We start from the raw sequence: 16,604 nt of genomic DNA, 5'->3' as shown, positions 1-16,604 counted from the left end.
CTCACTCATACACACATTCATACGACGGAAATCGACGCAAGCGGCACCTGTTGAACAAGAGATAAACTGATGTTCTGAGGCTGGAACAACAAGAAGGGACAGATACAAACAAAGCCTCAAATTGCCTAAGAAATCAACGATGAAAGATGAAAGTCACTGAAAAGGTTAGCCAGCTGTAGGGATCGAACCCAGTTTATCTCTCAGTTTATCTCTTTATCTCTCAGTTTAACTCAGTTTATCTCTTGTTCAACAGGTGCCGCTTGCGTCGATTTCCGTCGTATGAATGTGTGTATGAGTGAGCAAAAATGTAAGAGTGAAAGGAGGGTGAGTGAGAGTGAGTGGCTGGTTTGTCGTCCCTTCAGATGACGCACCCCGAAAGTCGCTGGAAAGGCCGTGTTAGCTTAGCTCAATGGTAGAGCCCTGGACCGGCAATCCAGAGGATGTGGGTTCGATCCCTACAGCTGGCTAACCTTTTCAGTGACTTTCATCTTTCATCGTTGATTTCTTAGGCAATTTGAGGCTTTGTTTGTATCTGTCCCTTCTTGTTGTTCCAGCCTCAGAACATCAGTTTATCTCTTGTACATTACACGTTAGATGATGATGAGGTGGGCGACTCACCGCCGTTGTGGCGGTACACTGCCCCACTGCTTTTTGGGAACGAATGAGGGGATGATGATGGAAAGGGTACCCTAAAAGATCTCTCGCCAAGGAAGCCTGAAAGAATTTGTAAACTATTCCGAAATTTCGTAATCTAGTAGATAAGGAACTTGACCACAATGTTAATGTCTTTCCTGATATCCCCCAAAGTAGGTCGGATCTAAATCCAATTAAAACAGAGAAGATCAGATATGTGGTAGACGTACCCGGATATGAGATAGCAAAAAAAAAAAAAAAGAAAGAAAAGGAAAGTATTTCTTACATGTTGATGAAAAACAACAACAACAGATATATTCTGATGATGAAGTGGGGGAGGTTTTCCACTCTGGAAGTTGAACGCTACCCCATGGCAAGGGGTCTAATATGTGTGGTGAGAATGATGAGTGATGACGATGAGAGATCACGGGAATGATCGGAGCGGCGATGACGATGCTGAACGTGATCGTGATGGTGGGAATGTCCGAGAGCGCTGCTGGGGTCATAATGAGTCCTTTAGGCCTGTCGCCTCAAAAAAGCCAACTACATGATGTAAGGCCCCAGAGTGGGCCGCGGTGTTCCAAGGGCCGAGGATGGTCGACTTGTTGAAGGGGCGGCAGCCAAGGGTGGCAAGCTGTGACTGCAGTGTACGCCTCTCGTTGATATAGGTCCGGCAGCGGAGGAGTATGTGTTCTACGCTGGCAAGTACATCACACTCGTTGTACATAGGGCTAGCCTCACAGCCTAACTGGTAGCAATAGAACGGAGTGAAGGCCACATTCAGACGTAGCCTGTGGATGAGCGACATCAGAGGACGAGGAAGCTTTGCAGGCAGCCGGTATGACAGCGTTGGATCTACACTTCCCAAAGAGGACCTAGTTGGAATGTCGTGTTGCCACTCTAGGGTAGACCATGAATCGGACAAATGCCTGAGGAGGGATCTTCTGTCTCCTCTCGAGAGTATAATGGGCACAGAAGGCCGTTGTTGAGGTGCAGCGGCAGCGTCGGCCTCGTGGTTCACAGTTATTCCACAATGCCGTGGAACACACTGAAAGGCAACGGAGTGGGAGCGATCTTGTAGGGACTTTAGAGCGCACAGGATATCTATCACCACTGAGGAATGGAAACCGCGGATGCCCATGTTTTTAATGCACAGGAGAACTGCTTTGGAGTCGGTGTAAATTACCCAGTGCCGCGGTTCACAGTCTTCCGCATATGTCAAGAACAACAAGATAGCATAAAGTTCAGCGGATGTCGATGAGGTATGGTGAGACAGACGACACCCACGTGTAACGGAAACTGATGGAATGGCAAAGGCTGAAGATGAAGTGTCCCTGGTCGACGATCCATCCGTGTATACAGCGGTACTGTTGCGGTATTGAGCCTCGATGAAGTCAAGGGTAAGTTGCATGAGGACATCAGGACAGCTCTTTTTGTTGTTCTTGAGGCCGGGTATGGAGACAGTGACAGGCGGCGACGGCAACGTCCATGGAGGCACTTTGGGTGCCGTCGGGTCGACTATGAATTTGGGGATATGAGGTCTGAATGATGTCACAGCAGCATGAACCGTCGCGTTCCGTCTAGCGTGAAGCTTGCGAATTAGAGAGTGACGGTTATGATGGCACGCAGTTTTCCGAGTACGGAGAACTTCAATGGAGATGTCCCTGGCCTCAGCCACTACTAGACGGGTTTCAACGCCTCGCGGGACCCCGAGACATACCCGAAGGCTTCGCACGAGCAGGGCTCGAATCCTTTGTATCAGTGCCTGAGAAAGTACGTGCAGGACGGGAAGACTGTACATCACTGAGCCACGAACCAGGGCATTGTGCAGCATGATGAGATCCTTCTCGTCTCGCCCCCCATCTCATACCTGCGAAGTGACGAATGACGTTGACCCAGCGTTGGACTTTCTTTTCAATAAAGTCTATATCGCGCTTCCACGACAAATTCCATGAGAGAGTTACGCCGAGAAACTTGTAATGTGTCAACTGCTCCAGTGGGCTTCCACCAATATACAGGCGACATCTATGCATGTCTTTGCGCGTGAGGTCTAGAACTGCGCTTTTCTCCACGGATATCTCCATTCCTGCCTGGAGTAAATAGAGGCGATTGGCATCTAACGTGCGCTGAAGACGCTGGCGGAGTGCTGGACGGGAAGTGCCTGTAGTCCAAATCCAGATGTCATTGGCATACAGGGACAAGTTGACTTTCCGCTGAATGCAGGTTCCAATGCCCGCCATAACGTCATTAAAGAGGAGCAGACTTAGGACGCTTCCTTGTGGTACCCCATGAGAGATGGGGAATTGCTCTGTGTCGCCTTGTCTTGTCCGGACGAAAATACCTCGTTGACTGAGGAAATCAGCTATCCAAAGGAACGTTCTACGTGAGAGCGCTGCGCTGTATAAGCTGTATAAGCGCTGCATGTAAGATTGATGGATGACTGACGGTGTCATATGCTCTCTCAACATCAAGAAATATCACGGCCGACATCTTCCCGCCTCGTCGTGCCTCTTCCACCGACATGACCAAGTCGAGGACAGAATCTATCGAACTGCGGTGCCGTCGAAACCTAGCTTTGCTCTTGAGGGAAGAAGGCATGGTTTTCGAGCCACCACTCAATTCTACACAAGACCATTCTTTCCATCACTTTCCCCAAGCAGCTGGTCAGAGTTACCGGGCGAAATGATGCCAATTGGGATGGGTGTTTTCCTGGTTTTAGCAACGGTACCACTCGGCCGACTTTCCACTGCCTAGGAACCTGTCCATGCCTCCACGAGCGATTGGAGATGTTCAGCAGGGCCTGAAGGGAAGTAGGGTCAAGGTTTCGAATCACCGTGTATGTAATGGCGTTCGGGCCTGGAGACGACTTCTTGCATGAAGGCCGACTTCAGGGGGGGGGGGGACTGTGCCGACAATCGTCTGGAAAGTATTCGGAAAACCCAGGGAAAACCTCAGACAGCACAGCCGGTGTCAGGATGCGAACCCGTGTCACCTCCCAGTCTCTGCGTAGAAAGAGGCCACCCTAACCACTATGCCACGGGAGCTGGTAGACAGAAAGGTGTATTAATATGTTATACTCCATAGAATAGAATAGAATAGAACAGAAATAGAAAAAAAAAAAGGAAATGTAGATCGCACTGGTGCGGTTCCAGGATGCCTGACATGTGGAAGCACTGAATGATTTAAAAGATAATTTTAGCACGTATGCCCTTGAGGTAGGTCGTCAGGGCACATAGCGCAGGTTGCTGGTGCTGCCTTGGCCAGCTCCCCAGTAGCTTCTCAACACTAAAAGGTCGGTTGTCAAGTTTCGCGAGGGCGTTCTTCAGTGTTCGCCGACTAGAGTCGAAGCGTCGGCAGGTGACCAGCACGTGCTCCGTGTCCCCCACAGTTCCGCAAGTCGAACAGTTCGGCGATCCAACGACACCTTACGACACCAACGACACATCTTATGAAGGAATGTTGCAGCGAACGGGACTTTGAGTCGCAGGCGATGGATGACGGACTCTAACGGCCTTGGCATCTTCGGTGGGAGGCAGTAGGTGCAGTTGGGGTCGATTCGCACGAGGAACGAGTGATTCATGACGTCGCCTGTCCACATGGTTTTAGAGAGACGATTACCTAAGGAGGCCAGCAGGTACTTCGCATCGGATTGCGTGAAGCAGATTTTGTGAGTAGTTCTTTTATGGTGAGCAATTCGAGCAGCCTCGTCCGCCCTCTAATTTAGACTGATACTTCAGTGCCCTAGGATCCACTGGATGATGATGTTGTGGACCTTTGTTTCAGCAGAGTTGTATGATGCGACAACACTGTAGAGGACCGGTGCAAGTGAGGTTGTCGTCGAACCTTGCATTGCTTTGAAGCCAGATTTTGAGTAAGAGAAAATAACCCATGAAGTCGGTGTTTCTTTTGACGCTATGTGTAGGAGAGCTTCCTCGATGGCGTAGAGCTCTGCAGCAGTTGAGGACGTCTTGTGAGATAGACGGATCGCACGGTGCTCTCCCGAGGACGGAATGACGAACGCGCATGTCAACGACTCTTGTGATGTGGACGCAAATGTGAATATCTGCTGGAGTTCGCAGTACTGAGCAACCACATCCCGTGCGAGCTGTATTGCAAGAGGCCCTGGAGTGTCCTTCTTTGACTTGAGGCCTGGCACCTCTGGTTACACTGGAGGGAGTTTCAGCGTCTAGGATGGAATGGGAGGTTCAGGCAGAGGCTTGAACCGAGGTATTTCTTGGAAGTAGGGCGCCAGAGCTTGGTGAATCCTCGACCTTGTTCGCGTAGGAATCCAGCGGGCCAATGTTATGCTCCATCGGGTAACATTTCCGTTCACTGCAGTAGGTGTGGTTGCACTCCCATTTTTGACAACACGTCACTAGACCTATGCCCGAGAAACGTCATGACGTTAGTAGACAGATTGAAACTGAAACAAGTCGGAGGGGGAGGATTGGGTTCCACGAATGGGCACTTGTTCGCTGTCTCCTATTGAAAGAAAAGTAGGACCGAAGGTCGCGTCCCTTTCAGGGACCATCGTAATCGCCTCAAGACCGTGGCTTTCGGGCGCGACTTCGCCCCCTAGCTTCGAGCGTAGCTCAACTCTACCAAATTGGTGGCGCTGTCGAACGCTATGAAGTCATTTGTTTATAAACAGGGAGAGGTCAATTGAAGCGGGGGCTGTTGCACGACGATTGAGGACGCTCGGAACCATATTCTGCAGCGCCAATTGTGGTCATGTAGCCGGAGGGTTGTCCGTACACGGGCATGTACATTGCGGCTCTGAAATATCGTGGATTTCCACAAAAGAGATGACATTCCCGCTACAGGCAGGAACACGATCGTCTAGTAACATGAGGAGGGAGTTGGTACTCGAAACTTTAGTGCAACAGGTTCAGGTACATTCCTCATCCGACAACTTAGAATTGAAATCTGCGTGAGCAGTCACCCTTCTAAGGGAAGAAACAACATTCCTAGCATCTGATTCTAGCCCACGCTACAGCTCTGATAAGAAATAGTATTTAAATAATTGTTTGTGCTAATAAAGACCAGTTGGAAGTTGAGCGTCGTCCTCGTGGCCACTTTTCCGTCTTATCACGTAACACCACGTTGAAACAGCACAATGGACTATTTGATAACTTTGTTACCCCACAATAAAACTGTGTTATGGTCTGAAATGCAAACGACAGGGAAAGGCTGCCACTCCCGAACAGTTTCTCCGGAAACTGAAATCGCAAAAATGAAAGATATCTATGTGGCAATTTAGAGGAAGGGTACGAAGCTACTCATGTGCCATAAGTGATAAAAAAATGCATTTTTCAGATAACAGATTAGGTCAAATATGGCAAATGTGAGCATAACCTGCTCACTTCTAGAAAGTCACTCATCTGTGATATAAAGAAACCTTATATCCTTTCACGAGCTATCGAAAAGCACTTAGTGTCGTGTGAGAAATCGTTGTGGATGTACGTAGTGGAGAATTTTCGGTTTTTCTGATGTTCAGGCAGAGTTTACAATTTTTTATAAAATTACCTATCCGTCAGCTGAGTAACATAGAGACTGTAGCCTCCTGTCTGTGACAAGATAACACTTTCTCTTTTATCTCCAAGCGTACAGAAGAAAAGGCACGGAATTTTCTCCTCTATACATGGAAAACTATCGCCTGTACGGGATCAGTATAGGGTGCTTTTTATATTATTCGAGGTCCCCTTCAACATATATACCTTTTTTCATTTGAATATCGCGACAGAACTTCCGCACCTTGTTCGATTTCAAATGAAGCTACCTATTGTGAGTCTGTTAAAGCATATTTTAAAAAGGTATAATCTTATAAGTGTATTAGGTCTACATAACTATATTATCTATTTAGATTACAGGCAAATGAATTCCCCTGTAATGTTCGGCAAAAACATAAATGGCCGCCTTCGCGAACAATTTACGGTCAACAATCTCAGTCTATTTTTGAACATGGCATTCAAGTTGAATCATCTCTGGGTTTGTACCATTTTTGAATCATTTCAAACCCTTTTCTGAGGTTGTAGTAATTTCTGGAATTTTGCTAAAGTGTTTACTATGTATAACAGCAACAACTTATTTTATGGTTGGGAAGTTTCATAGTCAGGTGCGATACTCTACCCCATTGCTGGCGGTAATGTGATGAAATGTGTGTGTGCGGCATTGTGTGTGTTGTAAATGGACATGATTATTATTGTCTGTTTTATTCTATTATTTATTCCATTATTATTGTCTGTTCGTTTGAAGCGTGAGCTTTGAGGATGGGAACTTGCCAGGCTCTCTCACAGCATTTTTCCCACCTCCGCATCCGCGAGATGAACTCTAAACTGAGTTGAATTGAATGGTGACGTGTTAGCCAGCTGCGGTACATGGATCTTTGTGCACACGTGAAGCATACATTGGACGATTATCGCTGTTTCCGCTAAAACCCATGTCACATGTAGCCGCGCAGGTCACGCCGCTGACCGCCGTTATGGGAAACCGAGATTGGCAACTTCGGCTTCGCTATCCCGATTTCCCGCCGTCAGTACGCGTGTAATGACATTTCCCCTAAATAATTATGTGCGCACCGCGTATTTAATGGCTGTTAAGCTGTTTAAGTGCCATTTTTCCCTTTTCTTTTCATGATATACACCGTAATCCAAATATACCTGGCACTTGTGTCACGATCACGTGGTCATGCAATGCTAACATGTCACAAACTGCCGTGTGACAACAACAAACTGTCGTTCACGATAACCGCGATTTGGTAAGTGGCGCACCTGTATGACGCAGCCAAAACGGCGTTAAACGGTTGTATTTCATCGCTATTACAAACTGCTTCGATTGAAGTACGACTATAACTTAGGCTACTCCCTCACGAGTAACGAGGTGAGGACGGCATATTTTGTCAACCAAGAAAAAAAAAAGAACTATACGAGGTGGGTTCTTTAAAAAGACCAAAATTAATCGATAGAGGATATGAATATGCAAGGGCCTGAAAATCCTTTCCTCGAGTAAAAAGACACCGGAACAACAAATTCAATTAATCAAGGGGCGGCTTCCTATTTCTGGGATCGTTATTCTAATTATAATGTAATGGGATCCTGTAATAAGGCAGCAGAAATGCCTTCGGAATACAATTCGCAATGAAAAAAAGAAGGAAGGAAGAAAGATTAATATTGTTTTCTTAAACCTCCTTTGGTGGCACTGTTTTTACGGGCATATGAAATTCCTCCACCTGTCAATTTATAGAATATTGTTTCATTAAAAAGCTATCAGTATTTCAGCCAACTGATTCCATACGCCTCAGCAGGGACCACTCCTTGCACAGCAAGAAGCTCCCTGGAAACAATTTGCAAAAAACGAAGGCAAAAACATTTGATCGAGGGGGAACAGACATGTACCGCTATAAACCCCTCTGAAGACGATATCCGTCCCTCGTTGGAATTGACGTGTGTTCGTGCAGAAAAAGCGAGGCTACCAGCTGTTCCGCGTTTTTCCGTCACTGAAGAAAAGGGCCACCCTAAACAACCCGTTATTAATTTTTTGATTAAAACTCATTAAAGAAGCCGTTTCTTTTTCTTGCATGCTCTAAGACTTACCCGTCGTTTTGTTGTTTTTCGTTAGACGCGCTTTTAATTAAGTGAACCAGTTAAATAATTACTTTGCTTCCTTACGCGAAATATAACTAAAATAAAATACCAGGTCGCGTTGCGTAGTGGTTAGGATGATCGCTTTCCACACCGGGAGGTGGTTTTCCAGCAGGCTTTCCAGACGGCACAGTTCCTCCTGAAGTCGGCCCAGGCCGCACAGTTGGTTCGCGGCGCTAGTACGGAATTGCGCCAGTTCTTAAAGGTTGACACTTGAGCTTAGTTTTGATTGGCGCCTTTGAAACAAAGTCCCCGTTTTCTCGGCTTTTTATACTACGACTTTTATAATACTATCGGGGGGATATGCTTGATAGAGTGAAAGAAAAAAGGAAATGTCAGCTTGCTATACCGAAAAAGACAAAATGAAAGAAAAACAGGCACAAAAGAAAGTCCAGTCAGAGGGCAGACGCCTTTCAAGAAGCGGAGCAGGGCTGTGGTGACGATCCATGACTTGAAAACCCGAGACGAGGTAGAGGACGAACACAAACGCAGTCTCAAACTCAGCTCACTGAGTCGGACGGGACCAAGGATGGTGGCCATGAACAATGTGTTGTATTAGACGGCGACGGAGGGCTTGTCGTTGGGGAATTTCACTGCTGGCAGTGCAGTGCAGAGGACAATGAGGAATGTCGGCCACCTCGCCAGGGCATCTGTGCTCACCAGGGGGAGCTAAATTGGACCATTTTTTAAAGAAGCAATGGGGCGCGGGCAACGTTGAGACGGTGCAGCAGTGATTCCTCCTGACGACTGCAACGACACGCAATGAAAGAGGTAACCGAGGGGTCGATGGACTCCACGTGACTGTTGTAGGCGGCGGCCTGCATAAATATTCTTTTGTAAAATAACGCTCGTCACACTTTATTTTAGGCCTAACCTTTGCCGTCGGTACGTGTCGCCGAGTTAAACTCAATAACATGTCTATGAATTCATTCCGTAAGCAATCGAAACTTTCACTCAGGGATTGAAACCTCGAAAAATTAGCTTGGAAGCTATTAAATTAGCTACTGATTGCTTGGAAATCGCCCTGTTGTACATAAAAATCTCTCTTTCATGTCGAACATTTGTAATATCCCAAGGAACGTTTAAATTAGCAATTCTACAGTCATGAACAGAAACACCAGCTACAACAGAAACAGAAGAGATCATTTCATTATGGCTGCACCACAGTAAATGCAAAATGCAACGACCACGTGTTGGTGATAAAACAAATTGCTTAAAACAGTAATCTGAGAGCACGTCGTCAAAAGTTAGATACAGAAGCGAGTTATTTAGGCGAACTTGATATGTTATGTCCCATCTATAGTCGGGAAGGTTCAAGTCTCCTGAAATTATTAATAGTTTAAGCATTGGAAGGGTCACGTGAAAGGAAAAACGGCGGCGCCGACCTGCGGACAGGCCTGATGCAGAGGAGGATTTGTCTGAAGGTGTGTAGAGAAAGGAGGAAGCAAAAGAAGGAACCAAAGGCAACGGATTTTAAACTCTCGTCAGATATCCACGATATCTGTTGGTACAATTTTATGGATTCATGATTTTTGTTTGGTGGACGGTAGATAGAGATAAACCAGTTCAGTGCTCCGTAGTTTTCTCTCGCTTCGCGGAGCAAATTCCGCTGATGGGTGACCAGCTGGTAAAAAAATTTATTGTAAGAAACTTTCTGTGTCTTGTTCTTTATGACGACTGAAAACATCATAAAGATATGAAAGAATTGCTAAAAAGCAAGCGAGCTGGTGATTAGAATTTATATTATCCGGAGACTAGAAACACACCCCGAAAACAAACACACACGGAAAAAGTCCCAAAAGAGACGCTGTCCGTGTGTGTCTGTTTTCGGCTCGGGCTTTTCTTCCAGTATGCGTGTCGGTCTAAAGTTGTCCTATATGTGCGCGACACGATGTCATTCCATTATGCAAATCTGCTGGACGACGGATGTAATTATGCTAAGCGAGTGCATGGATAGTTCTCTCGATCGACTGTCAATAAATTACCTAGAGGGGCGGGTCCAATGATTAAGTGTGTGTACGTGACAGCAAAGTCCACCAATCACTGAGGAAAAATATCGCTCGAAGAACACGGCAACCGAATACGTTAACGAGTCATAATATTTCAAGTAGTCGGAGAAAAGTTTTCTCATACGTGTGTAGGGAAAAGAAAGTGTGGTTGTTGCGGCGAGAACAGCTCATTTGTACAGAAAAAGGAGAACGAAGACATAATTCAAAGCACGGCGAGCTCCACTAGCATTACGTTCCAAGGTGGACATTGCTATCGCCATGCTGGTAGAGCCTATCAGCCTATTAGGAGTTCTCTATGGGGTACTCCAGTTATCCCTGTGCTCAAGAAGAATGGATAAAATATGTCTGTGTTGTGACTGCAAGTCTACTGTCAATCAAGATTCGGTATCAGATTAGCATCCATTCCCAAGGACGGAACAACTTCTGTCAGCTATGGCACAGTTTTTTCTCAGCTCAATTTGGAGGAAGCCTATCAGCAACTAGAAGTGGATGGCGAGACAGCTGATCGCCTTACTGTCAATACCCACCCATATCCACGACTGTTGCTATTTCTCATCACCACATGGGAACACTGTTGGCAGGCTTGGCGTGAACGTATGCTTGGACGATATAGTGGTGGGAGGCCACGACATACACTATCCATCTGCGGTAGCACGCGAGACGACGCAAATGACTCAACATGGACAAATGCTACTTATGAGAAGTCTTCCCAAATGCTCGTATCACATTGGGACCGTTAATTAGCGGCTCCAGAGCGCTCCTTATTACTGAACGGCTTCGCTCCTTTTCTGGAGCGTGGCGCTCTTGATGAACTCTCACGCACCAGCTTGCTAGTCGGAGCGCATAAATGCTGCTCCGTGACGTATGGAGGAAGGAAATCTCGCCGGGATGCGTATCACGCTCGTGGCTCAGAAAGACCGTTTAGTAGAGGCACCGGAGTACGAGGGACAGAGTACACCGGGCACGTTGGGTAGAGCCGCTACTGAACACGCCCAACGTCTGGCGTCTTATCTTATCTGTAACTCCATCAAGTGCCAGCATTTAACATATTAAAGCGAATTGAAAACTATTTGCGCTCGGCGCTGTCCCAAGAAATACCTTCGTCGTTAGCGATAGAACCGGCGAGGAAAGTTAGCTTTGAGAATGAAACTGAAAAATGGGCCACGCAGAAAGCGAGCTGACTTTAGTATCCCCGTGATAGGGGCTCGCCCCTCGATTCCTGACGCCGGCAGTGCATTACATTGCCACAATCTTAGCAGAATAGCTTAGCATAGAATGCAGATCAGCAGAATCTTAGCAATCATGGCAGAATACAAGCGATGTCCGAGTACTCAACAAAAGTACCTCGAGAAGGTCAACTTTTACTCAAGAGGTGACGTCATAGATATGTATTTCACGTTACTTCTCATGATATCGAATATATTGTAATTTCCCAATTTTACTGCACCCAGTAACTGCATTGATTTTGCTTATCCGTGCAATGCAGCTGCAAAAAGAAAAACAGAGTGAAGGTCAGCCATGCAGGCAGACATCACTGCGAGAGACCTCCAGCAGACCATCATTGCCATGCTGGTCAATGCGGTCTCATGCAGAAAAGCTTGCAATAAAATGCGCAGTTCTACTTCATTTTTCTGGGTTTCGTCTATCGTGTGACACAATTTACCTGAATCATTGATTGATTGATTTTAAAAGAAAAAATGGAGATGTTAGTCTCGACCTGAATCATTATAGTGAGGCAAGACATTCGTTCTCTTTTGACCTGGACGAGCACGATTACCTAAGCTTAGGTGTACTGTATGGGAGACATAAATGCAAGGAGGAATGATTTCTCGTTCTGCAGATTGATTTTACTTTACAGGAAAGAACTGAAATCCGTCCCATTGTTGAGTGGCTTTTTATATGTGAGTGTTGTGAACGTACTTGTCTATCCTGCGTAGCTGTTTGGAGAGTTCGCTCTGCTCGTTGATCAGCTGCATTTGTTGCGTGGACAGGTGCTCGAGCTGCGACTGCAGCTGCGATTGAAGCTGTGGCATGACAGCCATATTGTGCAGGTCTCGGGATTGCTGCAGCCGCGCCTTGAGCTCTTCCTGCTGACGGCCTAGGGATCGAAGTTGATCGCAGATGCCTTCCAGGCGATCCTACACACCAACATGCACGTTGCTCACATTCATCTGATTTGCGATCAATCAATCAATTTGACCTGTCTCTTCTTTTTCTCTTCTTCGATGTGCGCCTTGTCTGGATCGATCCTTGGCCTTTTCATGGTCGGTTCTTCGTCCGCAAAGCCCTTGCCAACTGAGCCCCCAGGGAGACCTCCAAAACTCCTGCAAGAGTCATCCATACTGATACGCTTCGGTTAGACCATCCTGCATACTAGCTCCATTTGCCATGCTTACCCTTTGGCGTAAGGATATCCACTGTCTCGCACGGCTTGTCTGGCCAATGGGAAGAGTTCATCCCTTCTGGTGAGGAGTGCCGGGATGTGTTTGCAGATCTGCGCTGCAGCTTCATTTACAGAAACCTCGTGCAGTGTGAGCGGCTTCTCTGGCTTGCGCTTGCAGTCGAAGCGTCCGTAGATGGCCGCATACTTGCGGATCTCGTCCATACGGCGCGGGTCCTCCTCCGACATGCTCAGCACGTGCTGCAGGAATTGGTTGGGGTGCATCATCCATCTTAACCTAAGATACTAACACAAGTGAAAAGTAATGACAAAACTGGGTGTCTATGTGTCCCAACGCCGTGCTTCAAATTACTTCTGATGGCTCTATGAAATTTAGATGTTCCTCGTATCATCACGTTATCCATCAAGCGGTTTCCGGGTCGTATGTTACTATGACGTTACTCTCAGAAATATGCTCAATACATGCTGTATAAATTAGCTGGGGTGCATCACCCATCTTAACCTAAGATACTAACACAAGTGAAAAGTAATGACAAAACTGGGTGTCTACGTGTCGCGACGCCTTGCTTCAAATTACTTCTGATGACTCTATGAAGTTGTATTAGATGTTCCTCGTATCATCACGTTGATCCAACAAGAGGTTTCTCAGGTCGTATGTTACTGTGACGTTACTCTCAGAAATATGCTGAATACGTGCTGTATAAATTAGCTGGGGTGCATCACCCATCTTAACCTAAGATACTAACACAAGTGAAAAGTAATGACAAAACTGGGTGTCTATGTGTCGCGACGCCTTGCTTCAAATTACTTCTGATGACTCTATGAAGTTGTATTAGATGTTCCTCGTATCATCACGTTGATCCACCAAGAGGTTTCTCAGGTCGTATGTTACTGCGACGTTACTCTCAGAAATATGCTCAATACGTGCTGTATAAATTAGTTGGGGTGCATCACCCATCTTAACCTAAGATACTAACACAAGTGAAAAGTAATGACAAAACTGGGTGTCTATGTGTCCCGACGCCGTGCTTCAAATTACTTCTGATGGCTCTATGAAGTTGTATTAGATGTTCCTCGTATCATCACGTTGATCCACCAAGAGGTTTCTCAGGTCGTATGTTACTGTGACGTTACTCTCAGAAATATGCTCAATACGTGCTGTATAAATTAGTTGGGGTGCATCACCCATCTTAACCTAAGATACTAACACAAGTGAAAAGTAATGACAAAACTGGGTGTCTATGTGTCCTGACGCCGTGCTTCAAATTACTTCTGATGGCTCTATAAAGTTGTATTAGATGTTCCTCGTATCATCACGTTGATCCACCAAGAGGTTTCTCAGGTCGTATGTTACTGTGACGTTACTCTCAGAAATATGCTCAATACGTGCTGTATAAATTAGCTGGGGTGCATCACCCATCTTAACCTAAGATACTAACACAAGTGAAAAGTAATGACAAAACTGGGTGTCTACGTGTCGCGACGCCTTGCTTCAAATTACTTCTGATGACTCTATGAAGTTGTATTAGATGTTCCTCGTATCATCACGTTGATCCACCAAGAGGTTTCTCAGGTCGTATGTTACTGTGACGTTACTCTCAGAAATATGCTGAATACGTGCTGTATAAATTAGCTGGGGTGCATCACCCATCTTAACCTAAGATACTAACACAAGTGAAAAGTAATGACAAAACTGGGTGTCTATGTGTCGCGACGCCTTGCTTCAAATTACTTCTGATGACTCTATGAAGTTGTATTAGATGTTCCTCGTATCATCACGTTGATCCACCAAGAGGTTTCTCAGGTCGTATGTTACTGCGACGTTACTCTCAGAAATATGCTCAATACGTGCTGTATAAATTAGTTGGGGTGCATCACCCATCTTAACCTAAGATACTAACACAAGTGAAAAGTAATGACAAAACTGGGTGTCTATGTGTCCCGACGCCGTGCTTCAAATTACTTCTGATGGCTCTATGAAGTTGTATTAGATGTTCCTCGTATCATCACGTTGATCCACCAAGAGGTTTCTCAGGTCGTATGTTACTGTGACGTTACTCTCAGAAATATGCTCAATACGTGCTGTATAAATTAGTTGGGGTGCATCACCCATCTTAACCTAAGATACTAACACAAGTGAAAAGTAATGACAAAACTGGGTGTCTATGTGTCCTGACGCCGTGCTTCAAATTACTTCTGATGGCTCTATAAAGTTGTATTAGATGTTCCTCGTATCATCACGTTGATCCACCAAGAGGTTTCTCAGGTCGTATGTTACTGCGACGTTACTCTCAGAAATATGCTCAATACGTGATGTATAAATTAGTTGGGGTGCATCACCCATCTTAACCTAAGATACTAACACAAGTGAAAAGTAATGACAAAACTGGGTGTCTATGTGTCCCGACGCCGTGCTTCAAATTACTTCTGATGGCTCTATGAAGTTGTATTAGATGTTCCTCGTATCATCACGTTGATCCACCAAGAGGTTTCTCAGGTCGTATGTTACTGTGACGTTACTCTCAGAAATATGCTCAATACGTGCTGTATAAATTAGTTGGGGTGCATCACCCATCTTAACCTAAGATACTAACACAAGTGAAAAGTAATGACAAAACTGGGTGTCTATGTGTCCTGACGCCGTGCTTCAAATTACTTCTGATGGCTCTATAAAGTTGTATTAGATGTTCCTCGTATCATCACGTTGATCCACCAAGAGGTTTCTCAGGTCGTATGTTACTGCGACGTTACTCTCAGAAATATGCTCAATACGTGCTGTATAAATTAGTTGGGGTGCATCACCCATCTTAACCTAAGATACTAACACAAGTGAAAAGTAATGACAAAACTGGGTGTCTATGTGTCCCGACGCCGTGCTTCAAATTACTTCTGATGGCTCTATGAAGTTGTATTAGATGTTCCTCGTATCATCACGTTGATCCACCAAGAGGTTTCTCAGGTCGTATGTTACTGCGACGTTACTCTCAGAAATATGCTCAATACGTGATGTATAAATTAGTTGGGGTGCATCACCCATCTTAACCTAAGATACTAACACAAGTGAAAAGTAATGACAAAACTGGGTGTCTATGTGTCCCGACGCCGTGCTTCAAATTACTTCTGATGGCTCTATGAAGTTGTATTAGATGTTCCTCGTATCATCACGTTGATCCACCAAGAGGTTTCTCAGGTCGTATGTTACTGTGACGTTACTCTCAGAAATATGCTCAATACGTGCTGTATAAATTAGTTGGGGTGCATCACCCATCTTAACCTAAGATACTAACACAAGTGAAAAGTAATGACAAAACTGGGTGTCTATGTGTCCTGACGCCGTGCTTCAAATTACTTCTGATGGCTCTATAAAGTTGTATTAGATGTTCCTCGTATCATCACGTTGATCCACCAAGAGGTTTCTCAGGTCGTATGTTACTGCGACGTTACTCTCAGAAATATGCTCAATACGTGCTGTATAAATTAGTTGGGGTGCATCACCCATCTTAACCTAAGATACTAACACAAGTGAAAAGTAATGACAAAACTGGGTGTCTATGTGTCCTGACGCCGTGCTTCAAATTACTTCTGATGGCTCTATAAAGTTGTATTAGATGTTCCTCGTATCATCACGTTGATCCACCAAGAGGTTTCTCAGGTCGTATGTTACTGCGACGTTACTCTCAGAAATATGCTCAATACGTGATGTATAAATTAGTTGGGGTGCATCACCCATCTTAACCTAAGATACTAACACAAGTGAAAAGTAATGACAAAACTGGGTGTCTATGTGTCCCGACGCCGTGCTTCAAATTACTTCTGATGGCTCTATGAAGTTGTATTAGATGTTCCTCGTATCATCACGTTGATCCACCAAGAGGTTTCTCAGGTCGTATGTTACTGCGACGTTACTCTCAGAAATATGCT

General features: G+C 45.5%; 1 protein-coding gene and 1 non-coding gene across 8 annotated transcripts in view; one reads left to right on the top strand and one right to left on the bottom strand.

Moving 5' to 3' along the window:
- LOC135386392 (NGFI-A-binding protein homolog) overlaps positions 1-16,604 on the bottom strand; it is a 331,002-nt gene that overhangs the window by 20,480 nt on the left and 293,918 nt on the right. For 6 of the 7 annotated variants that reach the window (XM_064616302.1, XM_064616301.1, XM_064616305.1 and 3 more), the window contains 3 exons: positions 12,679-12,923; positions 12,483-12,624; positions 12,203-12,420 (listed from right to left, as the gene is read on the bottom strand). In XM_064616302.1, the coding sequence (XP_064472372.1) occupies positions 12,203-12,420; positions 12,483-12,624; positions 12,679-12,923 (605 nt within the window). The remainder of the gene's footprint in view (positions 1-12,202; positions 12,421-12,482; positions 12,625-12,678; positions 12,924-16,604) is intronic. The other variant, XM_064616303.1, reaches the window with a different exon arrangement.
- Positions 396-467, top strand: Trnaa-ggc (transfer RNA alanine (anticodon GGC)). Its single transcript has one exon. It is a non-coding gene; the product is annotated as a tRNA-Ala (tRNA).

Source organism: Ornithodoros turicata, chromosome 2 (genome assembly GCF_037126465.1).
Source record: "Ornithodoros turicata isolate Travis chromosome 2, ASM3712646v1, whole genome shotgun sequence".
In the NCBI taxonomy this organism is placed as follows: domain Eukaryota; kingdom Metazoa; phylum Arthropoda; class Arachnida; order Ixodida; family Argasidae; genus Ornithodoros; species Ornithodoros turicata.
The sequence above is the reverse complement of the archived record's forward strand: the minus strand, read 5'-3'. Positions and strand labels throughout refer to the sequence as shown.